The 27,446-nt window shown below is 41.1% G+C and overlaps 1 protein-coding gene across 5 annotated transcripts in view; it reads left to right on the forward strand.

Annotated features, from left to right (window-relative positions):
• Positions 1-27,446, forward strand: part of LOC124168921 (meiotic recombination protein SPO11) — a 131,504-nt gene that overhangs the window by 3,184 nt on the left and 100,874 nt on the right. For all 5 annotated transcript variants that reach the window (XM_046547317.1, XM_046547314.1, XM_046547315.1 and 2 more), the window contains exons 4-5: positions 1,909-2,144; positions 6,120-6,280. In XM_046547317.1, coding sequence (XP_046403273.1) covers positions 1,909-2,144; positions 6,120-6,280 — 397 coding nt within the window. The remainder of the gene's footprint in view (positions 1-1,908; positions 2,145-6,119; positions 6,281-27,446) is intronic.

Below are 27,446 nucleotides of genomic sequence, written 5' to 3' on the forward strand. Positions count from 1 at the left end.
AGTAACCCATATTTTACTATTTCTGCAGGATTATAGGTCTTGATTTTCAATCTTCCTCTCCATGGAATCATGGCTTTATCAAGTGACAATTCCTGCTTTGGTTTGTACACATTTTGAAATTTGTCAACTATGTATTCCACGGTGGGTCTTATTTTATATAGTCTATCCGCAGTATCTATGAATGCTTCGTTATCACTAAAATGCCACGCTTTCCATATCTGCTCAAATCTGTTTCGCGTCAGTAGCTCTCTAAATATTTTTGTTTCGATGAAAGGATCTGTACTCCAATACTCCTTAAGTGTATCTTTCCTCACTTGACCCATCAGAATCAAAATAGAAAAGAATTTTTTCATTTCAGCCATGGTTATGTTTGACCACTTCCCTGTTTTTGGCGATTCTTTGTATTTATGCTTATTTTGTCAGTAATACAAATTGGATTGATGGCACATCATTTCAAAAAAATCATTACCAAGAAATAGTGAGACTACGTCAAGGATGTTATGGGAATTTTCTGGTAATCGCTTCACTCCAGGTTGGCCCAAAAATTGCTCTAAATGTCTCTCAAAATCTATTTATTCCCATGAAGTAGAACTTCCTGCCAAAGAATTGTCTTCATTTTCACTCGCATCGGAGTCACTTTCACTGATAACTAGAGGAATACGTTTTCTAGTTTTCATATTCACCGCAACATCAGAATCGCTTTCACTTTCGTCGTTATCTTCGTCATACCCTAATGGTACATCTGACAAATCATCAGCACACAAGTCTAACAAAATTTCTTCTTCATCCAAAGTGTTGTCCTTCCGATGTGATGCCATAATATGGAATATTCTTATGAGTGGTTTTTAGAGCACATATGCGAGCAAACCTTCAAGCGAGAAAAACTTGACACCAAATGTTCTCTTCACTTGGACTCAGGGAAACACCAACTGCTCTTGACACATTAGGAGAGGAAACTAACCCAGAGGCAGGAAATAAGTAAGAGAGCATCATCTTCCTCCATGGCATGGACCAAAAGAACTGGGGGCCTCATTGTGAGTCCCCCAGTTCCTTTTGTCGAGAATGTTTATGTTGACGGAGCAGAGCAGTCCACTTGCTGAGAGTGCATCTCGAAGAAGCGGCGATGAAGATAAGGGTCAAACTCGCTAAATAAAACAAGGCCATGTGGATAAACTCTTTGGAAATAATGAGCCAAGTGTGTGGGGTAACTCAAGGAAAAAGATAAATAAGATGCCAACGCTGGTAAGGAGAGGAACGCCGATTCTGGGTGGAGGTGTTGAGAATGAAAATATGTGCCCATTCGGGCGTAATGCCTTTGGTTTAAACATGGTTAAAAAGCTAATGTTTAGAATATAACTTTACCCAATCAAACGTTATGATGTATCAATTCATTATTAATAACGAACAACAACTGAAAACGTTCTAACGAATACGTATTGTACGCTTTAAAATTGTTTAGGTTGACGCGCCTAAATGACGAGAATCTTCGTCATCCGTCCGGAACGTTCGGGAAAAAAATGACGAGAATTCTCGCCATCCGTACGCAACGTGTTAAAGTAGCTATTAAAAGTTTATCTGTTGTATATTTAGTGAAAGTGGTCTCATGTTTGGATATTGGTAATTTTATGAGAGTATTGCTATAGCTAAGAACATTATCCCTCAAATGAGGAAATGGACAAATCACACAAGTTGAAACCTTACTTTGGGAAAATGGATACCGCTTCTTACCTTAAGACAATGTGTAACTTCACTGTTTTATCACATATTAGAGTTTTCATGAAATTTGTAAGACGTCCTCCCTCCTCGCTTATTCACTGTGGTTTGTTAACCCTCGTGTGTATGGCTCACAATTGTGTTGAAACTGCAGTTTAGAAAAAGGCAAGTCCTTTCTTGTCGTTGCTTTTTCAGGGAGATCTTCTATAAGTCTTTGGGCATACTCAAGAGCCTGGGTTACCCTTCTTCGCAAAGCATTGTGGACAGTGTGATGAGTGATGTGGGTGCCCTCCTCAGCCTTCCTCTTCGGCATCTTGGTGTTCTTTCGTCATCACGAGGACTCATAGCTGGAGACCTGCAGTTGTTGTCATCACACAGTGCTGACTTGGGTGCATCGTCTGTGATTTTGGACACCAAATCAATGGGGAATGGTGAGATGAACTGTTTGATGCCAATGCCAACATTGTGATATCCACTTTGGTGTGATTTTAGGAAGGGCATTGATGAGCAGCAATTTTTATGCATGATTTTACATGTACCTAGTGAATTGTTTTCTTGAATTTTTCTTTGGCTCGCAATTGGGTAAAAAGTTTAACACCTTGCTGACTGATCTCGGGGCTATCTGTGTCTGAACTTTGAGAACGCTTTGAAACTGAGTGCTGAGGACTGGCCACCCAGTATTTAAGTATTTCCAAGTGGGAGAACAAAATTTATTTTGCTCATTTTAAAAAGTATGGTTAAAATATTCAATGAGAACTGTCTTTCCTTACCTCGTACAGAGGGCGTACCCAGAATCATAGCTAGGGGGGGCAAGCCATGCAAACACAAAACACTCGTGAATCACATATACCTCATGCCCGGGGCATTACAATCTATCCACACACACATATGCGATCATCCCCTGCTCGGGTTATTGCTCAGCGAAAGAAATACCGGACATATGGTCGGTATGTCAAAATATATATAAAATATTTTCATTTCATATCCAATCATTATGGCGTCCGGAGTATATTTTTTACATTTGATCATCATTTTGAAATCCATTTTTTTATATATTTACCACCACTACGGTATCTTTTTGGCTTCCTGCGCTGTTGCCAAATATATCTACCTTAGAAACCTCACTCTTGCTTGTTATTTTTGCAGTATATAGCTGCTATTGCATGAAATGGGTGAATTAATTCCAATTAACTATTAACTACTGTTAACTGAACGTAAAAACGTATCACTGTAAAAAAAGATTAAAGTCATCATAGGAGTGAACTTCGTGAAACTAGGATTTTAAAAGTTAGCCAAAATTAGGCAGTAAATGAGTTAATTAAACTCCATTTTGGAAGAAGCATATCAAAACCCTTCGATTTTATAAAGCCAAGGACACAACGCACAGTGGGATAAAATCGAAAAAAGCTGGCCAAAAATCGGTACAGTCTTAAGTATTAGTAAATTAAGGAAAGTTTTTATCAACGGTGTGTTGTAAAGAGGCAATCAAACTTATTTAGGATGATCTATGCCACAATCTTGTTTAGAAGGGCAATATCAATTAAAAATAGACAAAAGTGATGCGGGAAGCAAACTACCCAGGGACACATAGACATGCAAATATTAAGGGAAAAATAGAATTTTAGCTTAGAATGTAGCTGTTTTCAGACAACAAGCTGAGAAAACCGTATCATTTACTTTAAGCCCAGTCGATACGGTCCTCAAAATTACTGAAAAGGGGGTAGTTAGGTCCTCAGAAATTCCTGAAAAGGGATTTTACATGAGTCTGTGTTAGTATTGTCGATTACTAATTATATATCAACTGAACAAGAATTCCATTTGAATGCTTGAATAAGGAAATCTAAGGAAATTGCGAGAGTAATCTCCAGATAATGAGTGAATTGTGAATATGTGAGGCTAAAATGAGTGCAGTGTCGATTGAACTTCATTTTCAATGGAATTACTGTATTAATGAGTGTACTTATGCGAAGTTGGTTCCAAAGATTCAGTGATTTCTCACGATAACTTAAGGCTATATCAATTCCTCCAGATGTTTACCCCTTCTGTCAGATTATTCTTCAGCAATGCTACCTTAGTCTCCAGAGGTTTTCCCTTCCATTCCTTTTTTTGTTTTTTTGCAACCTCTTACCCATTCTCTAACCATTTCATACCTCTCTCTTGGATGGAAATTATATAGTGGAAGTGTTTCGTCATTTCCCCTCTAGGGAAGTAATGCAGTTAAATCTTTGGTTTTGGAATGCGTGAAGGAGTATTATTAATTAAGCATAGTTTTAAATTCGGAGATGTTCGTTTTTCATGTGGTCTCCGATATTACCTGTTGAGTATTGAATTTCAATTTTTGGAGTGTCATCGGAGTAAGTGAAAGCTATCAAGAAAGAAGAATGTTGATAGCAGCCTTCTGACAGGTTGATCATACCCCGAGTAAAATAATGGCTTCACGATCTTGAACGATGCATATTCGCTAGCATAGAGGCATAAGTATTAAATTATTATTATTAAAATTTAATTAAATATCCTATTACATTTAAATGAAAGCAAATTTCACATGTCGCTCATTTTGCTAGCTGATTCCTATAATTTCATGTGCACAGATAGCTATTCCAATGGCTGTGTGCATTGGCATATCAGCGTCGACGGCATTTTACCAGTTTGCTCCCTTCGTAAAGATAGACTTTGTCGTATCCTGGGCGTTGGGAAATGTCCCAGTCGTACCCTAAGAACGTTTTTGTGACGACAATATTTAAAGCGATTCTATTCGCGTGTAAATGATGGTTCTGATTCTATCTTTTGAAAGTGCTTTCGTATTTTTAGCGTGGTGCCTTTGATTTTGTTTTGCGCTATTGCCTTCATGGTTATCCATTAAGTAAGGTGTGTAAAAATAATTCTTTTCTATGAAAAAACAAGTTTTTATTTATATTCCTCTATAGCTAGAGTGAATTAACGCCTTTCACAAGTTGTATTTTACTAAGTTTATTTACTTTTTACTAGCTGCAGCTGGAATTTGCTACTCCTATAGGGGTCTTGCTAGTAATTATTTAATATATTCGACAGTATCCAGCGCTTTTTGAAATTGACCTTTCATTACATTAAATGACTTTTTAACTTTACTACTTATAATAATAAAAATTAATTTGCCACATATATCATTAACCTTTTCCCTACCATACACGTATATATACGTGTGGACGTTTCCTGACCCGGGAGACCACGGGCGTATATATACGTGTGAGATTTTCCCGGTCAAGAAAACGAAACCCGTATATATAAGTTTTCGAGCTCTCCCCCTTTCAGGACGGTCGTGGGTTTAGGTCGCCTTTGTCTCGGGACCCAACGCTTCGGGGTTTAGGATTAACCCTCCGAATCCGGGAGCAGGTACCCGGACCCTTCGTCTTTTTTAACCTCTCTCAGCGGTAAGGGACAGCGGTCATACAATTGTTTATAGAGTCAATTTTCGAAATAAATATTTGTTCATTTCTCTAGAAATATAAACTAAGAATTGAATTGTTTGTCTTTTGAGCAGCGTTTACAATTTTTAAACGAAATTCTACGACAAATATTAACTTATATCTCGAGTAATGTATAAACATCAACATGGAAATTGTTGCTGCGTTAAATGCTTTGATAATGGCCTTAGAACTTCGTTTAAAATTTGACAATGCTCAGATAAAAATGAGGAATTATATTCAATGTCTGTAATTTACGTGCAAGCAACAATCATCCATTTGCTAAATACATATAAGCAATACATAAGTTGACCGCGAACCAATGCCGCAGGTATGGTCGTAAACCCGGAAAGGAGGGAGCACAACTACTCTTGGAGTCCGAGATAATACGGAGTCCCACCGTGGAGGGGTCGAAAAAGGTTCAGCGAGACCCTTCTTAACGAATGTCCTCCAAAAATGCTCCGTACCACGAGAAAGAAGAGTCTCTTGGGGAGCGGTACAGCAGTCAAGCTAAGACGAAAACTCCGCGGTCTCGAAAGGGTTAATACCAATGGTTATATCAGATATAAGCATTTGAGAAGGCAGGAAGCAAATGGCCTCCTATGCAAGAAAAGAAGAAAGTGACGAAATGCAAAAAATGTAGGGATAAAAAACTTCGGGGTAACTGGGGCATGGGTAGATTATTTGCGTATTTATGGTAATTTTAAGTTTATCAGGTTGGCACACCTACTCATTCTTTTGGTCCTTGAAAAAAATGCCTTTCCTCGTTTGCAGCTATTTTGTGATTTAGGGCTGCTGTGGAATTTTAGTGTGGAGATTTTTCATAGCGACATTGATTCTGTTCACGTATATGTTGTTCTCACCCTTATACTTTCTAAGTATATAAGGCATACCAAAAAAGTCAATATTTATTCCTCACTCTTTGAGATAAGGATGGGGTACATTAGACATTTATTTTTTCAGAGTGCTGTGCAATCCCTGGTGATATTGCATCCATGTCAAATGAGGATTTTGCCATTCAATCATCTGCTAAGCTGGTCCTCATTATTGAAAAAGATGCCTGTTTCCAGAAGCTCCTTGATGACGGAATTTTAGAGCAGTTGAAGCCATGTCTTTTGATAACGGTAAGCTCCTCATCTTTTGCAAATCCGCTACAAAGTGGAATCATTTTACTATGGGCTCATTTGTCACTTTTATTTGTTGATTAATCAATAATTGTTATCAGAGCCCCATATAATGCCAGCTCCCAAACTTCCTAACTTTCACTCGGCTGTTGGTGAAATTGAATGTATTCATATACTATAGCCTTGCATTAACCGAGTGTGGCGTGAACCCTGAGTATGAATGGATTTGGACGTTTTAGCTGCTGCTTGGGTGTTCAATTACTAATTTTCTTAGCTTTAATCTGTCGCTAGTTGGGACATTCTAAAGAGCTTCGTGAAATGTGGCTCGATTTGTTGGGCTGGCAGGTAGGTATGACTGCAGTGGATGATTCCTCATTGGGTGTAACCGTCATTGGATGCAGGGTCTTTATTACTTCTTCAGAGTGCAGGGATTTTGCCCACATCTCCATCAAAGTGTGTACGTGGAATGTAAAGTGTTTGACTAGCAGAGGACCAATTGTGGCTGAGTGCAGAAGCTCTTTTTGCAGGGTTCTAATTTTGATTGGGTGTGAAAAATAGGTACACTATTGTTTTGGAATCTATTGTCTTCGAAGTGGTGAAGCCTTGGCAGCCATTCACAGATAAGTTGATGATGTTATGTATGTAGCCATGCTGAGAGCGTGTCGCTGCTGCTCAGATATTTAGGTGTGCTCTGCATTTGTCCCTTATGGTTTGTTGTCATTTTCACTCTGGTGAGAGTCCTTCCTCACTCAAAGGGCTCACTGAATCAGCAAATGAATCAGAACTCTCATGACATGCCATGTACATCGATTCTGAAATTCAACTATGTAATGGGTCCAATATCTCGATTGGCGCCAGAATTGATTTAAGGATGATGAGCGTTCTGTGGTTGAGTTAATTGCAATGAAATTTGTCGTTCATCTTAACTAAAACAACTGTATTCGCAGTCATATGATACAAATTGACAAAACACACTAAAGGAATGAGTCAGGATTTGAATACACAATGGTATTGATGCCTTCTCTGTAGGAGTTTGCTCCCCCAACATTTCACCTGGAGCGATAGTAAGCGTGTGAGTCAGAGTGAGTAGTGATGGTCAGGTCTCTCTGCCGCTGAGCAGTATGTGACATGGCCCGAAGACAGTTGTACAGCAATAATCAAACCCATGTCAACTCATTTTAAGTGCAGAAAAGTTTCTCGGGTTTTTCACCAGTTGATGTTGTCCATATCTCCTGGCGTTTTGAGCAGTGACTTGCTGATCATTCTCTATGATCCCCTGAGGATGATCAGCAAGTCGCTGCTTGAAACGTCGGGAGACATGGACGACATCAACTGGTGGAAAACCTGAGAAACTTTTCTTCGCCGTATATGCCGGGAAATCCTAAGATCATACATCTATACATATAAGTGGTCGGAAGCTTTTGTGTTTTCTTATTATAAAATTGCATTATAATGACTGCTTGGGAATGATTTTTTTGTTCAACTTACCTTTCCATTTCTTCTGCTAAATGCTTTAACACATTCAACCCAGAGTATTTTTTACTATATTTTTTAAAAAGACTGATGGTTTTTTTGCAAAATTTATTCGATATAATGGAGTTTTATTCAATTTTCTTTTTCTGTATTAAAAACCCGTTAATTAATTAGGACGCGCATTCGCGTCCTCCGGCTTTATGGCTAGGTATGGAGATTATGCAATCCCGCATTACACCCTAAAGATTTAACGATTCTAACTTTTAAAGGCTTTAAAATCGTACATCAGAGTCTTTTTCTTGCATTTTTGTTATCTCAGTTTTCCACGTCTTCTGGTATGTTTACGCTAAAGTATTTAATTCTGTTGTTCTGTTTTTATGACCAAATCTATTTCACATGCTTTGTGAAAAGATTATGATTCTCAAGATTATTATTGTTTACCTTACAATCTACGTGCTAAGGTATAAACGAATGAGTTTACTGTGAAAATGTTAGGGTCTCTTAATTCCACCAGCAATATTCCACACTTTTTCAGCGGTGGGTGGGAGTGGAGACCATAAGTTGCACTAATGACCATGCTTTTATTTTCGGATGAATTGATCTGTTTCTTATCAATGTGAGACTAAAAATACAACCATTCAGAAATGTTCCACCTAGGAGGCGAAGGCTTTCTTGAAATGTCCCTAAATGCTGAAGTGTGACAACACTGTGACATGATCAACTTCAGGCATTAGACTGAAAAGCCGTGGCCCACGCAATAAATACCCTTGTGCCCCCTTTCCCATGCCACGTAGAGGGGGAGACCCTTACTCTCTCTGATTTTCCGCATGGGGTTGATCACAGTAAGTTCTTTGTAATTAGGAGGGTCCTTCACCGAGTGAAATAGCCTTAGGACACTTTTAGAAGACACTAAGAGGTCTTCAATTCTAGCGTCCCGTACGGTGAATGGCCATATGTCGGGTAAAAAGAATTTTCGACCAACCAAAAATCCTTACTCTGTGCAGGCAGATTTATTTCTTCCACCATGCAATCCCATTCTGAGAAAAATATAAGAATTCGATTAGGGTACATTTGTATAAAGAGATATTAGGGTGGCACCATTGCCTAAAGTATTGAAGAAATAAATTTTATCGAAGTAACTTGTTCCCACACTTTCAACATTTACGAGTCTTTTTTGGTGTCCAAACTAAAAAAATACTTCGGATATTTCCGACCACTCAGGCATCTTCTAATAGGCCATTGATAGATGGGTCAACGATGCCCGTAGTGAGTTTTCTCCCGTTGACGGCTAAGGAGAAATTGGAGGATCAAAAGACGGGGCCGGCTATGAGCAATAAAACAAACCGTAAATGCAAAAAGAGATAAATCATTGCAGGCTGTGGGATACGAGGACACGTCAAGCGTTCTTCAAAACTGAGCACGTTAAAAATAAAACTAATTTTTACCCCAAAAATTATGTTTGATCAGGTACGACTTCTGCAATGAATAGAGCAATTCACAATATTACAAAAACAATCTTTTAAGCATTGGTATCAATACAATTATTATGCATCAAGTGCTTATTACGAATTTGTGTACATTTGTAACATCATTATCTTCACGCTAACATTGGGGTGAACAAAATTAAAATATAATGTATGAAAATTATACCCAAAATATTAATTTTCATAAATTATAATACATCATAACATAAAAAACAACCACAAGAATGTTTATCAGTATTTATGGTTCAATCGGAAACATGGCTCCAAACATAGAGCAGGTTCATCAGGGCAAGTGGCACAATGAAAAGAAACTTCTTTTCTTTTCTTATTTTGCAGACTGAGCCTACACTTTCTCCTTTTAGTTTTTTCCTTGGAATCACCTTTTATATATGTCGGCAAATGTACTTTCTCCGTCGATTTTCTAATAAGTTTTTTTTTTCGCCAAGTATTCGGTTTTCATCAATTTTCTCACGATGGATTCCCTAAACTGTATTAAGGACAACTTGCTTCCACTAAATCTGTTGAACAGAAGGTATGCATTTACCAGGGAAGGTTCTAGAAAGTGAAGGCCCACCCTAATGTTCCATCTAAGAGTTCGTCTTTCAACGTAATAATAGGATAGTAGTTGGTCTGCTCTATCTATTCCGCCCATGTGCATGTTGTAATGCACCACTTGCTCTGGTTTCACTTCTTCATTCCCCCTCTTACTGGTAACGTTCACCATATCACCACCAAATTCCGTTGATAAGGTCATTACTTCCCTTCTGTCCTTCCATTTGGTAACGCAAAGACCCTCCTCACTGTAGCGGCTAATAAATTCCCCCTTTTTTAGTTTTTTTTCCGTTATATCCTTAGGAACTCCCTTTCTAGATGGGCGCAATGTTCCAGCAGAGAAAATCTTTTTTTTTAGTAATTCTAGGGAAAGGTTTGGGCTATTGTAGAAATTGTCCATGTATATTGCATGTCCGACATTCTCGTAGCCTGAAAGAAGTTTCTTTACCACTTTTTCTGTGTGCTCCATTCCCCCTACTTCTTTGTCTCGGGATCCTGTATAGATCAAATTATTTATGGCAAGACAACCTGGCTCCGACAGCATATAAATTTTGATCCCATATTTGTGGCTTTTTCCTTGAATGTATTGGCGAAAATAAAGCCTTCCCCTCCACATAACCATTGACTCGTCCAGGCTAAGTTCTTTTTTTGGATAGTAAATTTTTTTCATGTCATGGCGAAAAGTGTCAACAATATTCCTCACCTTACAAAGAGGATATTCTGGTTTTGGCTCACCAGGAAGAGGATTCCTACCAAAATGAAGAGCCCGCAATATTACCAAAAACCTATCCCTAGACATAGCTTCAGTGAAAACAGGGAAATCGTAAAGATCATTTTTGCTCCAATACTGACAAGGAGAGGTCGCCAAAGTGATGTTCAGGATCTGGATGCGGATGTTATTTTCTTAAACTATATAGGTAAGGTAGAAAAAGTGTCACGGCTTTCTTCCACATAGGCCCGGGTTCGAGAGATATGCGCATGTAAATATTTCGCGCAGCATCAGGTCCCTTGAGTAAGCGCTTCCTCTAAACTACGGCCGTGGCGGTGCGGTCTATGGCGTTAGTCCTGTGAGCTTTAGTATGTAAGTAAGTTGGTGTCCCGGGTTCGAGACCCAGCGCCGGCAATATTTTTTCTCTCTTCCAATTTTTGAAATCACTGTTACATTTTACCCCAATTCGTTTTAATTAGTTACTTCGCGATTTTTTAAATTTAATATCAATTTATGGATTTTAAACGAAACTCCGAATTGTGCCTTACCACGCGAATAAGAGGAGGTATATAAATACTTACGCGTGAATTTCCGGGGAATTTAATCATCCTCGCCCTAGCCATTGCTCCCATAGCCTCTTCATATATTCGTAATCTCAAGTCTTTCTTATCAACAAATAAACACCATTGCCTATCCTCACATTCAGTTACTGACCCTAGCTAGTTTCCTCTTCCACCCATCCAGCACAATGATCCTGCTTTCCAGCAGCCTACCCAAGCCGTTTTCGAGGCCTTCTTTGTATACCTTTCGCACCCGCTTTCGAACAATTGGGCCTCGGCGACTCATTCAGGGATTATCGAGGGTCAGTTGTGGACGCAGGGTTGTTGGGACGGAATGTCTTTGAAGGACGCTAGAAGGCAGGTCATAAGGGACGTATGGTGAGTGGAAGGACATTTTGTTGTAAAGATCGAGATTCGTTGGGAAGAAAGTGCGTGGGCGGTTAGATATCTAATGGAGGGAATGCCCGGTGGAAATGAAATTTTGAATAAAAAACGTTTAAGCTGGAAAATACTGGTGCTTCAGGAATGTAAAAAAGGCATTGAAAGTGGAGGCACACGCGTCAAAAACCGGGGTACGATTCACGAATGGATGTACAATCGGTTAATTGATGCGAGGCAGAGGTGTGCATCGGTGCACATGATGAGAACATTACACGGACATTCACGCGTAAGTATTTATATACGTCCTCCAATTCGCAAGGTAAAGCACAATTCGGAGTTTTGTTTAAAATCCATAAATTGATATTAAATTTAAAAAATCGCGAAGTAACTAATTAAAACGAATTGGGGTAAAATGTAACAGTGATTTCAAAAATTGGAAGAGAGAAAAAATATTGACGGCGCTGGGTCTCGAACCCGGGACACCAACTTACTTACATACTAAAGCTCACAGGACTAATGCCCTAGACCGCACCGCCACGGCCGTAGTTTAGAGGAAGCGCTTACTCAAGGGACCTGATGCTGCGCGAAATATTTACATGCGCATATCTCTCGAACCCGGGCCTATGTGGAAGAAAGCCGTGACACTTTTTCTACCTTACCTATATAGTTTAAGAAAATAACATCCGCATCCAGATCCTGAACATCACTTTGGCGACCTCTCCTTGTGAGCAATTTTCGGAAGCCTCACAATTCCCATCAGGTAAACAACCCTTAAAATGTGTGGAATTCTTCCATGCTCATATCAACCCGCTTCGTCTTCAATTTTTCCTTCCCATAGATGTTTGTCTCTCTTAGAATAAAATTGAGCATCAAATCATCCGCCAAGTGAGTAAAATAGGCAAAGGGATTGTTGCCAGGGCTGGGAACCTTTAGTCCAGTATTGCCAGTAAAAGTAATATCACTGCTTGTTTTTTGCTGATCCACGAACCAAACAATACCCTTATCCCCCTCAATTAGGGTATTTCCGAGTCTTCGTCGGATAGATCTATATTTCTGATTACCTCCTCCTCCTCGAGAATATCCTCCTCTGAATTTTCCGATTGTAAGTCACTTTCACTTTCCTCTAATCAAAGCTTTTTCCATTTCATCATCCTTAATTATTGCACTCATCTTTCTCTTGCGACTCATACCAGAAGTTGATTGTTTAGGATCCATTCCTAATTCCATAAAAACCTAAAGAAGAAAAAACGTCCTTTATTATTAGTTTATTTATCCCTCGAGAGGGCCCGGTGGCGTATTAAATAAGCCAATCTTCGAAAACTAAGGATTTCAACATTGTACGTACATTTTTGTGGTCTTTGCTCTCTTCATTAGCGATATGAATTAATGTAGTTAACTAAGGAATCATTTCCTTAGATGGAATGTTTTGTGCATTAACTCTATGAAAGTTCATACATCTGTAGTCTACGTATATTTCAAATATATGTCTTATCTAGAGATGGGTCGAATAGCAGATTTCTCGAACTCGAATATCGAATTCGAATATTAAATCATTGCTCGAATATTCGAATACCTCGAACACTAAATGATGAATGCTGGAATGTTTGACTCAGTTGCCTATGCAGCAGGCAACACAAGATTTTGGGGTGTAATTTTGATACCCTTTAAAGGATTCGAACAGGAATTTAGCTGATTAATGGAATATTTTAATTTTATGGAAACAATTGGGCATATAATTAATTCAACTAACATCGCTTTACCCCCACTCCTGCTGCCAAGTGCTAGCTGACAATCTGAGGCATTTTGCAAAATACAAGCTCTTCTCCACCGGATTTTCTTCAATTATTTTCAGTCCATCTTTGGGAGTTCTCAGGAGATAAGAAGATGAATTTGAATTGCTATCAGGGAGAAACCAAATATTCTGAGGAAATATCCCTTAGTCTGGGACTGTAACAATAAAGATTTATAGCACCACTCATAAATTGTAACTTGATATATGTTTTCAGAAAAAAATACCACATCAACTTCCGAGAAGCTCTGTTGCTCATATCGAGTCTCGCCAGAATGCCAAGCCTCCGTCCTATTTTGACATTTATTTCTTTGCGTAAAATGGTTAAATAAAGTCAGAAATGCTTCGCGTTTGGTCTTGTTCTTTTTTAAATTACGAGCACATTACTAACATTTCAATCCAATAAAGGTGTAATAATAATTTCCGAAAGTCATTGTTAGACACCTTTCGGGCTAGTAGATGACTCATGCAGCAGTTGACCTCCAGAAAGGGGGAAATTCGAAGCAGGTAGGTAGAAAAAGGTCAGTGGGTGAGAAAAGGGGGTGGGCGCGAGACACATTTTTATTTTTCTCGTGTAACTTGATATTTTTTTCGAAGCTAAGGTCTTCGTAATATGATCCCTGCGCGAGCTGGGACCTTTTTTTATTTCGGAGAAGAGGAAAGCCTCAGAGGGGGATAGCGGATCTTGGGAAATGCGCTAATGTTACTATCCCATGTTACTCATGCAGAAGTTGAGCTCCAGAAATGGGGAACTTCGAAGCAGGTAGGCAGAAAAAGGTCAGTGGGTTAGAAAAGGGGGGCGTGAGACACGTCTTTATTGTTCTCGTGTAACAATTGATATTTTTTTCGAAGCTAAGGTCTTCGTAATACGACCCCTGCCCGAGCGAGGACCTTTTGTTTGATTTCGGAGAAGATGAAAGCGTCAGAGTGGGTGAGGCGAATGCTGAATGGAGGGGGATAGCAGATCGTGGGAAATGCGGCGATGTTACTATCCCACGGCACTGGAGTTTCCTGGTGGGGGAAACCGGGGATTTTCGGATTTTTTCACCTGGATCAATTAAGGTTCCCCACGTCGACCTCTTTTCACCGCTCTGACCTGCGAATTTGATGTAGTTCGTCAACTTCCCTATAACGGCGCTGCATGTACTAAAAGACTAGAGTTCTGTACGTTTTTCCGAGTCAACTACCAACGACGCGCGTGCGACAGTGTACGACGCGAAATTCAAAGTATTCAAGGTATTCGAGGCGGTACTTTTCGCATAACTATTCGAGACCTCGAATATCAAATACTTTCTAGTATTCGTGTATTCGCGGATACTATTCGCACATCTCTAGTCTTATCCTGTATATCTTGCCTACTGGAAAATTACTCAAGTAATATTTAGCCCTTATCCATAATGATGGTGTCAACTAGTGGTGTGTAATGATTGAGAAGGATGTGTACGAAGAACTTGGTGTTGATGTATTACCAGACGTGCCAGATGATTGTGTAGATGAGTGTTGGTGCTCAGATAGTGAAATTGGTTATGATATTCACGGAAGACAAAAAGCTGATTTGCTTGATAACAGTGATGAAAGGGATTCTGAAGTGACAGCGATGGTAGCTTAGTGAAGGACACTTACATGGCATGGAATAAAATTGAACTTCCAAGAAGTTTGTAAAATTTTCAGGCAGTGGCAGGAATCGTCAATGCACCTGGTAGTTGTGAATGTATTTTAGAGGTAGAAAAATTGTGTTTTGGGAATGATCTTTTTGAGATGATGTACCATGAGTTCGATTTGTATAACATGCAGAATGAAGGCAGATATAAGTGCATATATGTATTTAATTGCAGAAAAAGGAAATAAAAAAATGTAGTGGTGGGAGAGATGACAGATTAATTACCGCAGTTATAATTTTGATGGGAAAAGTCAGGAAAGATTTAATCAAGGAATATTGGAGAACAGATGAATTTATCGTTACCCCTATTTTCAGTGATTTGCTTAGCAGGAACAGATTTGAACTAATTTGGAATTCTTGGAGGCATATCTATGAAGTGGACAGAAAAGTTGTGTTGTGGTTGATCAGCAGAGCCCAATGTAATACTTTCGTTGGGTAAATAAAAGGAGGAACACATCTGTCAATGTGACTCATAAAAATTCCTCTGAGTGCACAGAATTACAATAAGGAATGGAAAACCATTCAGCTCATTGCAAAGGTTAATGGCTAGCAACCAGCAATCATTGATAACATCCTCAATAAAGTCCGAAATAAACATGCCTTATCAATGGCGTCTTCGCTCTCGCCTATCAACACTCCAAAAAAGTGGTGAAGCATTCCCTTCCTGGGGAAAAATTCCCATTCCCTTTCCTCCTACTTCCCGAGAGAAAAATACCGAATTGCATATTACACCCCCTCAACTCTCAAAACATTGTCACCCAACTGCCAAGATGGTTTCCCACCAGAAAAAAGAAGTGGAATATATTGCCTACCCACACAGCACACGGATACTTATAGGAAGTCCGGCGACTGTCTGCCAATTGGCCTACGGATGTCTGTAGGCCTCCCGAATTCATGCCAAAGGTTGTCCGCTGCACGTCCACATGTCAGTAAAAAAGGTTGCCTACGGACGCCCTGAAAGTGTCCGCTTCGAACACCTTCAGGACACGTTTAGGTTAGGACTGAATTTTGTTCGATGCTAATAAATAATAGGTCCAGAAAAGAATTTAAATAAATAAGGCATCAATTTCATGCACAATATTTATTTGGCTTCTTAGGTAAAGTAGTATAACACAAAAAACTATGTATGTATCACTTAATTCTCTTCTTCCCCTGCAACCGCTCCTTGGCGTGCCTTGGCCAGTTTCTGATAGCCATCTCCACATCTTATGCAGGGGCTGACATGCTCTCCTGCACTGCTCCTGTAATAGTGAAGTGTATAAACATTTAATTGTAGCAAGAAATCGTCTCTTGTAGGAAAAAAGCAGATTACATAAGACAGGAAGCTACAGTCTAATTAGTCTCGAGACTAAAGCACTCGACCGGAAATCGGGGGATCCGGGTTCGAATCCCGGTCAAGGCGAATGATTTTTTCTCTGTGGATCTTTCGCACGATTGTGCATTGCGGGTAACTCCCGTAAAAGTTATCACCGCGGCTAGTCCTGGTATACTTAAAACTAGTCGAGAGCGAACACCCCTTGTGTTCTATGTCCGGGCCTGCTCTCCGGCTGTGGCGCTGTGCACACGATTTGGACTGCTTGTGGCATAATATGCTCTGCAGTCCAGCACCATCTTGTCTGGTAGTGTCCGAAAATATCCACAGGGAAGAATGACGCCTCGGTAGCCTAACTGGCTAAAGCACTCGACCGGAAATCGGGGGATCCGGGTTCGAATCCCGGTCAAGGTGAATGATTTTTTCTCTGTGGGTCTTTCGCACGATTGTGCATTGCGGATGACTCCCGTAAAAGTTATCACCGCGGCTAGTCCCGGTATACTTTAAACTAGTCTAGAGCGAACACCCCTTGTGTTCTATGTCCGGGCCTGCTCTCTGGCTGTGGCGCTGTGCGCACGATTTGGACTGCTTGTGGCATAATATGCTCTGCAGTCCAGCACCATCTTGTCTGGTAGTGTCCGAAAATATCCACAGGGAAGAATGATGCCTCGGTAGCCTAACTGGCTAAAGCACTCGACCGGAAATCGGGGGATCCGGGTTTGAATCCCGGTCAAGGCGAATGATTTTTTCTCTGTGGTTCTTTTGCACGATTTTTCATTGCTCTATTTGCGAATGATTTTCCTTGAAACCTACCAAATTTTTCCGCAATGACACTTATTTGCCATGAAACATAAGTGTAGTGACGCGGGCAACAATGCAGTTGGTTTGTTCCGAGAGTTTGTGTTCAGCTTCCTAGTGTGGAGTTTGACACACTTGCGTGTCATGACTAGTCGAGACGTGCTTTTCGATTAGCATCGGCAGTTTGGTCTTGATATTGGTACTGTATAGATGTGTTACACGAGAGAAAATTATTGCAAAACTAAATGATATTCCTGTCTTTGAAACCATGAATTGCAGTGAATGGACATCTAAATTTGTTTGGAAAGAGCTGTTCGTCAAAGGTTATGTGTGGTCCAGGCTATGGTTAAGGCATTGTAGTACTTCAGTTACGAAAGATAAACATCTTAGTATGTACCTACACACGATTGAGTATTTGTACCTGCTACGTACGGTATTAGCGATGTGTTCATCATTGTGTTTTAGACGAACCTGGATCAGCGCCATCGGACAAAAGAAATTTATGCTTAGTCGTGAGGCTGTGTGCTGACCTGGAAGGGGGTGCTGGCCAGACTTCAAAGTGACGACACCTTCTCGTTCAAGATTCTACGTGAGAAGGAGATGACCATGAGGCTGTGGAATCATAGCCTGGGCCACAAATAACCTTAGACTAACTGCTGTTTCCAAACAAAGCCAGATGCCCATTCACGCAGTTCATGGCATCAAAGCCTCATAAATATATGGGCAAAAATACTGCCTTCTAGTGGATAAGGATAATAATTATTTGATAAGCGGATTTGATTACCTTGGCAAGGACGACTCTCGTCAAGCTGGCGATTGCTTTACGGATCATGCTGTATTGAAACTTATGCAGCCCTAATTGACCAAAGGCAAAAATATCACTACTGGCCAATTTCACATCACTTTGCTTTGTTTTGCTCTTAAAAAAGGGCACAACCCTTTTGGGTACCGTAAATAAGGTAAAGAAGGAATCTCTGCTGGAATAAAAGCTTCTCAGGAATAGTTGCATTCAAGTAAATTGTTCAAAAATGGTTACGTTACACTTACCGTTTATCAGGGCAAACCGACAAAATGTGTTCTTGGTGTAAGCCTTCTTCGCCATCATGTTGTCATTAGTGACAACTCTAATAAATCGCCCGAAACTGAACCAAAAGGGACTAGAAACTGTCAAGTAAAGATAAAATGCAATAAAAACAGAAATTTTGGTTTTTGTAAGCTGTGTAAAAAGTCAGCATGGCCAAAATAGTGCGAAAGTGCCACAAATGTAAAGAATCAGCAATTTAGATGTTTTTTGGAAGTCTGTACAAAAAAGTATTCGATTTTTTTGTGTTTTATACAGTGTTTTTGTTTTCTCCTATACAATTTTGAAGTTAAATATTCGTAATTTATTTTATTGTTTTCAAAATGTTCATGTTTAAAAGCAAATTTCCACATTCGAAGACGAAAACCAGATGCAAAAAAAAGATGCCGCGGTCAAGGAGAACAGAATTTTTTGTATATTATTTTTTTACTTCAATGGAAATCTCTTAAAAAACATTATTTTTTGAAAATATTAAGGAACCGAAAACAAATATTGCAACGAAGATGACGCTTTAACACTAGAGACTAATAAAAAAATTATCTGCAGCATATCAAGGTTATAAGAACATGGGTGTCAAAATGACACCCTCCCGGCATTCTTGGGGTATGCCAATTTCCCGGCATTCTAGTGTTAACCCCCACCCCCCATTCACCCAATCAACTCCCTTCCGATAGATGTCCTTACTGTTGCATTCAAATATGCGTAATTATAAGATGCATGTAACATCAGTCACCTGAAGATGTAAGTACATTACGAAACCTGGGTCATGGCCATATTAATGTAATAAAGAACCTTACAAAGTTTTATTCCTTTTTTTCCTAAATGGAGATGTTTCACTAGCAAGGGGAGACCAAGTACCTTGCTCCACCTTTTTCAATGCCGTATTTTTTATGGCCTTCGGAATGGCGAACACATCTCTGAAATGGTAGTGGTTCCATTGAATGGGCCTTAGTTTGGCTATAATTAATTAATTTCCGAGCGGTATTGTTATCAAGCGTTATATAATCCCAAAATAGCACCACCCCTTTCACAGGGTCAGTTGGTCTAGTGGTGAGTGCGTCTGGCTCTCACCTGGGGGAGCCTGGGTATGTTACTTTGTAACAGTAGTATGTTTTATAGTTTTCATTTTGATCGTACGGCGACAAGTTTTTCACGAATGTTATTTGCAGCAAATATGGGCATGAGAAAAAATTTTTATCATCCTAACAGCGTTTTTTATTTATTTAAGCAGTTGTAAGTCTCTCGGGTTTGCCGGAGGCTGCTGAGGGAATGCGAGGAAGGGAATTAAGGAATGAATAACCAATTTCCGGTCTTTTCCATAACTCCTCTTTATTCGCGTTCAGATACAACCATTCCGCAAGTCGTCCCCAAACCAACTCCCAACGTCGTGTCTTCTTCCCACCAATGCATCTGCCAGCTTGCAGTTCCCAGCTTTTCCTCAACATTTATCTGCTTGCTCTACTGCTAACAATGGTGGGAATGCAAGTCAGTATGACACTTACATTATCCCCCCCCCAAAGGAAAAATTGAACTTAGTGAAATTTTTCTAACTGTCAGCGGACCACTTGTATTCCCACACAACAAAGAGATTTATACCACTTAACATTCGACAACTCCATAAAAATTACAAACAATCAATTATACTGAAAAGTCAAAATAAAGTGTCCTTTAAATGACACACTTGCCACACATTGAAAAGAAAAAAACATGCATTCATCTTTAGAATTAAACAACAACAAAAATGGACTTATAGTGGACAATTTAAAAAAATAAGACATTGGTCACCACCGATAGGAGAACAGGATAAAATGTTGAAACAACAGGACAAGAATGCAATACCACAATCCCACAATACATGGTTATTGTAACCCCTTCAAAGTCAGCACATGTCATTTAGAAAGAAATTTAAACAATATGCGTGCCTCGTAGTAAACCCAATAACTCCCCTTGTATCAACATAAACACTGTACTTTTCATATAATCAACTGGGCAAAGAGGATACCATTACAAACTCAAAATTCCGTAACATACTAAATCACTGAAGATACGTCTCTTTCGGGTAAAACACCGCGTGGGTCCATTGTTCTCGGACGACAGTTTCGCCGGCGTTACAGTCGGCTTCTTCAGGTCAGTGAAGTAATGATGCAGTGAATTGGCCGCCTTATATATCTGTCCGTAGAGGCTAGGTCATCTGTGATTGGCTGTCGCTGCTGTGTCTTTTTCCACGCAAAACTCGTTTCCAGGCATGCGGAAGGGGATAGCCGTCTTCCCTATTGAAATTATCTTGAGTCTTGCTTATTTCGATGGCTTCCCGTATCAGGCGTGGAAAATATCTCCTTTCTTCGGAAATAAGCTTCGCTTCGTCAAAATTGATGTTATGGGTAGGGCCTGTCCATATGTGCTCTGCTATGGCTGAAAGTCGAAATTGTCTGTTTTTAGTTGCCCTTTGATGCTCCATTAGGCGGCACTTGAGGGTTCTGGAGGTCTGGCCTATGTAGCTACTCCCACAGCTGCACTTGACTTCATACACTCCGCTCTTCGACTGCGTAGGAACTCGGTCTTTTACTTTGACGAGAAGGCTTCTGGTCTTGGAGACGCAATTGAACCTTGTGATTACATTGCATTTGCCGAGAACGCGTGAAATCCTCTCTGTGGTTCCTGCAACATAGGGGATCATTGCGAAGGCGGCAGGTTTCGATTTTTCTTCTGCAGGTTGGTCACCGGTCTTTAAAAGGGCCATATTCGCTTTCCTTTCTTCCCTCCGGATGATGTCTCGGTGGTATCCATTTTTCTCCATTACTTTCCTCAGGTGTTTTTTCTCCTTATCTAGGGAATTGTCGTCACAAATAGTTAGGGCTCGGTGGAATAGGGTCCTGATTACAGAGCTCTTCTGCAGTGGATGGTGGTGTGAAGAATATTGTAGGTACCGCTCCGTGTGGGTCTTTTTCCTGTAGACCTCATGGCCTAGTCTCCCGTCGGTATTCTTCTTCACGAGGACGTCTAAGAATGGTAGGCGTCTTTTTCTATCTCCATCGTAAACTTGATGGAGTCGTCTTGCTGGTTTAAATGCTGTAGGAATAGATACAGCTCTTTCTCTCCGTGCTGCCAAATGACGAAAGTGTCGTCTACGTATCTTAGGAAGAGTTTAGGTACAACCCTATAGGTACTCAGCGCCTGCTCCTCGAACTTTTCCATATAAAGGTTGGCGATGACTGGCGAGAGAGGAGATCCCATGGCCGCACCTTTCTTTTGTTCATAAAAATGTTTGTTTAAAGAACTCATATTTCCTTTGGAATGGGAAATTTTATGAACAAAAAAAAAGGATACGGGAAGCCATCGAAATAAGCAAGACTCAAGATAATTTCAATAGGGAAGACGGCTATCCCCTTCCGCATGCCTGGAAACGAGTTTTGCGTGGAAAAAGACACAGCAGCGACAGCCAATCACAGATGACCTAGCCTCTACGGACAGATATATAAGGCGGCCAATTCACTGCATCATTACTTCACTGACCTGAAGAAGCCGACTGTAACGCCGGCGAAACTGTCGTCCGAGAACAATGGACCCACGCGGTGTTTTACCCGAAAGAGACGTATCTTCATACTCATCGACCCGCGGAAGCCTGCATAAGGATACTAAATCACTGTTCGTTTCATGAAAAGACATAATGCAATCACAACTCTTAAAGATGTTTCTCAACCAGTACTCCATTATCCAAATGGAAAACACTCGGTCCCGTTGCACTTACATAGATGCTACATACGTAGATTAACATACACTCAAGAACACTCATCGCCCCTCGGGCAAACACGCGGCCATAATGGTCTCGTCACTCACTTTTTAACATTGCCGTGGCCTCAAATTATATGGGCAAGCGGCTAGCGTCGTACTTTCACTATTAATCTCGCTGATTTGCTCATCATATGCACCGGACACACACATTGGGGGCATTTGCACTGATTGATGGGAGGGCTTCAGGGGGCATGTTGGTCAAAGGAGTCTCCGCTGCCGGCTCCGTTATCTTCGCGCGGTCCGTGCTATCTTCAAAAGGGGGTGGGGACAGGGTGGGAGGCAAGGTTGTATCGGGCAAGGTCGCCGTTGACGTGTCAACAATAACCTTTTCTTGTTTCCTTGTCTTTCTTGTTCTTATCAGTAGCTCGCCGCCTACTTCGCAACGGGTACGGCGAACGCTGAGGTAACGGCTGCTCTGCTCGAAGTGGGCGTGGTCGGTCAGCCTTCCATTCGTCTCCGCGCTCGTCCTCCGAATGATCGGACCAAGATGCCTCGCTCTCCAAATCGGAAATGGCATCAACTTCCAAAGAAGGAAAAGGGGGGAAACTGTCACTATTTCTTTCTTCCTCGTTGTTGCATTTGGAGTGGTAGAAGGGGAGGTGGAAATGATTTCCGGAGACGTTGATGCTTCCTCAACTCCTTTCCCACTTGCCATCGGTAATCTCGGACGCCCACGCCTTTTCTCGCCCCTGATGGCGTCTGCGAATTCATGTTCCATATTTCTCACACCCCTATTTACTTAAACACGGTCTTTATGCACCACCATATTCCTAAAACGTAGCTGCAAACGTAGACTAGAGTCATTGAGCTCTTCAAGGATTTTATAAGGCCCCGAGAATGGTTTGTGGAACTTGCAGATTCTGCCGGGCTTTATACAGGGGTCGTTTAGGTAAACCTATTGACCCGGCTGGTAGTTCACATCCCTACTCCTCTTGTTGTATTGCCTTGCCTGCGACTCAAGGGCCCTCTTACTGTTCCCCAAACATTCTTTCCAAATTTGCTTGAGTTGATCACTTAGTTCGTCTACATAAGAATCTCTCGTACCAGTCCCTATGGTCTCTAAGCAATGGAAGGGCGTCTTCATTTCGCGACCAAAAATCACCTTGAACGGAGTCACTCGCGTGCTACTATGATTGGTTGAATTATATCCTGCCACCGAAAATGCCAACCACACATCCCAGCTATTGTCTCTTCCATTAACACAGTGGCTTAGCATTTGCGAGATGGTTCGATGCACTCTCTCACACCTTCCGTTACAGCTGGGATGAAAGGGTGAGGTACGTAATTTAGATGCCCCTAGAAATTTACACAAATTCTGGAATAAAGCCAATACCCCTAGAAAGTTGCACAAATTCTGGAATAAAGCAGACTCAAAGTTGGGGCCCTGATCCGACAGTATATAATCAGGAACACCGAATTTCGAAATCCACCGCCTAAGTGGAGCGTCGGCCACTACCTCCACTGTCTGTGATGGAATAGCCACCATCTCTAAAATACCGTGAAAAATGATCGAGAATGGTAAGTATAAACCGGTTGCCATTCGAGGTGCGGGGTAGAGGCCCAACAATATCTATGCTGATGAAGGAAAATTTGGAGGTACTTACTGGAAGTTTCTTCAAGGGTGCCCTCGTCTTTTCGTAAGGGCTGTGTTGATTACAAGGAACACATCTAGCAATCATCTCTCTCACATCTTTATCAAGGGAGGGCCACCAGTACATCTGTCGTATTCGTCTAATAGTCGGCTCTACTCCTACAGGGTTCCCACTCAACCGTGAAAACCTTAAAACCGTGAATTAGCCGTGAATTTCGTCTACCGTGAAAAAACCTGGAAAAAGCCGTGAATTTCATCCTAAAACCTTAAAAATCTTTCAATCTTGATAATAATACCTTCCCAGAAATTTTCAACTTCGTTCGTAGTGAGCGTACTTCTATTCATTGTGGCGAGCATCGTCGCATGGGTCAGAAAAGCGTGGGAACAAATGTTGCCTGAAGAAAAAAAACATCTTTCCCCAGCGCAGGCCTTTTCTCTCCCCCTCCTGAAATATGACACCGCTTCTCATCAGCTTGTTTACTTTCCTCGACTGGGTTGGTTTCCCCTCCCTAGGTCACTGCTGAGTCCCCCTTCCACCCAATTAGGCTTCCCACTGGCTGCAGCGACCACTTTCGGAACCAAATCTAGATGGCCTTTGTGTCGAAAAATTTGAACGTTTATTCAACACCCTCAATCCTGTGATTGGAAGACCGCTAGCCTTGACAACCTGCTATGCGCTGTGGACACTACACTCCCTGCGTTTGAACCATTTCCCAAGGTCCGTTATCCCCCTCCATTCAGCATTCGCCTCCCCCCTTCTGACGCTTTCCTCTTCTTCAAAATAAAAAAGAGGTCCCAGCTTGCGCAGGGATCGTATTGCAAAGACCTTAGCTTCGAAAAAAATATCAAGTTACACGAGAACAATAGAAACGTGTTTCGCGCTCCTCCCTCTTCTCACCCACTGACCTTTTTCAGCCTAACTCCTTCAAAGTTCCCAGTTCCTGGAGGTCAACTGCTGCATGAGTCACCTATTAGCCCCAAAAGTATCTAACAATGATATTCAGCAATTGCTATTATGCTTTTATCAGATTTAAATGTTACTAATTTGCACGGAATTTAAAAAAACGAGACCAAACACGACGTATTTTAAGCAAGGAAATAGATGGAAAAATATGATGGTGATTTTTGGCGAAACGCGATATCCTCGTAACTGAGTTTCTCGGCAGTTAATTCGGCATTTTGTTCGGAAAACATGATTTCAGGTCGTTATCAGTTATCAATTTACGAGCTATACTATAAGTCTCACTTGTCAGAGTTACTGACGAAGGGATATCTTCTCAGGATTTTTGTTTCTCCCTACTAACAATCCGAATTCATCTGCTCATCTGGCGCTACGCTAATTAGAAAAGAATGGGTATCTTTAGAGTAAAAAATTTCATGGCGCAGTCATATAGTCACGCTTCGCCCTCTGCAGTATGCTCTGCGTACCCCCGTACGCGATAGCATTAGTTCCGAACTTCACCTCCTACGAGTGGTTCCCTACTTTCCAGGGTGGCTGGACTTCGAACCACCAAGTGTTTTCCATGTAGGTTTAATAAAGTCAGGTTTCATTTTCACTAGTTTAATTTTATTCGTCTTCGGACCATGGCCCCTCCGAAGAAACCATTGAGAACTTAGAGAGATGGACTGAAAATAATTGAACATGAAGAAAAGAATCCAGGCTAGATGCGCGTGAATATTGCAGAGCGCCTTGGGTTGTCCGCTAGCACATGACGGTAGGGGTGGGGGTAGAGTGAGCTACCAAAAATATATTCATTAGACAGGAACAATTCAAGTAATAGACTATTTTTGGCCTTCGTGATCCATCTCACAACCAGTCACTGCGCCGGCGAATGCGGTTGTTTTAGGCACAACATGCACATTGCTCTTGTGAATACGTGTACTGGAAATGGTGTTTGATGGATTAGAATTTTTACATCAGACTGAAATCCATAATAGCAGTGTAAATGCCGAGTGGAGAGCAAATATTTTTTTAGTGAGGTGGCGTTTTCCTTCAGAATTTTGAAAGAGATATGGGTCGAATCAACAATATGACCTATGTGTCTTGATAAAGTACTACTATTCCTGTTATTATCTAAAATATTGTTTGAAACCTTTAATGAATATCTTAATTACTCGCAATAATCCTGCGTTTCCTGGGACATAGGCAACCTAGCACAAAAATATAGCATTGATCGTTTTTCTGCATTCATTTTATGATCGTATCGTTATTAGGAAAAAAAATTTTTCCCCTAGTGGAGTTCCAAAAAAGGAGGGTAGTCTTAGAATCGTGTTCGTCTTAGATTCGTGCTAATACGGTGTATGATATTGTTTTTCGATTTATTATGTTCTATAAACAATTTAAATAAAATATTTTCCGTTAAATAAGAAAGATTGGGGTGGGGGAAATTCGGTTACTGTGCAGTAATAACAACGTGCGCAAAATACAATCTCTCGGCGAGGAATTAAAAAAGGACCTCGGGTGTCCGGACGGAAGAAGGTCCGAAGGGTATTCGGCGTCCAGACAAGAGCGCGGTTGGGCTGGTCCTTTAGTCGGCCCTGAATTTTGCAAACGATAGATCACGTCATAACAGATATCACGTTTCGTCGCGGCGTTAACATTCACGGCGTTTGTCGCGTACGTTAATTTTCTGTTGATATACAGCCAGTGATTTTCTTATTATTGGCTTATTAACGGACCGTGAATTTAGCGAAATTGAGACCGTGAAAACCTGAAAAAAAACGTGAAAACCTGAAAAATAACCGTGAAAACCTGGAAAAAGCCGTGAATTTCATTATTCAGGTAGAGTGGGAACCCTGCTCCTAGGTGTCCTGACAGAGCGTGGTCGTGATGTTGGCGGAACACAGTTTCCCGTCGGCTCACAGGAACCACCACCTTTAATCCCTCACTTGTCGATCTGAACAGCAGTCCATTTTTCTCTCAAAACTCTCACACGACTTCCACACCTGGCATTCAATATCCTTGGCTTGTTACCTCTTCCAATCTTCGTCATCCATTACCTCCACCACTTGTATCTTTCGGCTTAACCCATCGGCGTTAAGGTGGAGTTTTCCTGGCTTGTGAATAACCTCATACTCATATTCGGCTAACTTCAGCGCCCATCTGGTTAATCTACTACTGGGATCGCGGAGACTGAAAAGCCATCGGAGGGCGGCGTGATCCGTGATTATTTTGAATGGGCGACCCCACACATAAGGGCAAAAATACTGAACCGTGAATACGACCGCGCACAGCTCCTTCCCCGTGGTCGTGTAGTTTATTTCCGCTGCTTGAAGATGCATACGTGATGGGATGCTCCTCACCGTCTATCTCTTGCGACAACACTGCTCCCACTGCAAAGTTGCTGGCGTCAGTGGAGATAATGAGTGGCCTTGCGAAGTCGGGATGGGTGAGCACCGGAGTGCTTACCAAGGCCGCCTTCAAGGATTCCATCGCCGGGTCACAGTCAGGTGTCCATATGAATTTAGTTCCCTTCTTGAGGAGCCGCGTCAGCTGTCTTGCAACCACTGCGTAATTATTTATGAAGTGCCTATAATAATTGACAAGTCCCAAAAACGATTGCACTTCTTTGGTGTTACTAGGTGAAGGAAAATTCATAACTGCATTTATTTTCTCAGGATCCGGACGAACTCCCTCCCGGCCGATCCCATGTCCCAAATACCTTACCCTTTCTCTAGCAAAGTGACATTTTTCAATTTTTAACGACAAACCTGAGTCTTGCAGCCGATCGAACACGCTTCTCAGCCTTTCAACGTGCTCTTCTATGGAGGAACTAAATACAATGACGTCATCCAAATAGACGAGACACTGTGTGGGCTTCAGTCCTCTCAAAACCCCGTTCATCATGCGTTGAAGCGTGCTAGGGGCGTTGCGTAATCCGAAAGGCATGTGGTTGTATTCAAAATGTCCGCCCTCTACATTAAAGGCAGTCTTCTCTCTGGAGTCAGAATGCATAGGGATCTGATAATAACCACTCGTTAGAT

The sequence above is a fragment of the Ischnura elegans genome, chromosome 12 (assembly GCF_921293095.1).
Source record: "Ischnura elegans chromosome 12, ioIscEleg1.1, whole genome shotgun sequence".
In the NCBI taxonomy this organism is placed as follows: Eukaryota; Metazoa; Arthropoda; class Insecta; order Odonata; family Coenagrionidae; genus Ischnura; species Ischnura elegans.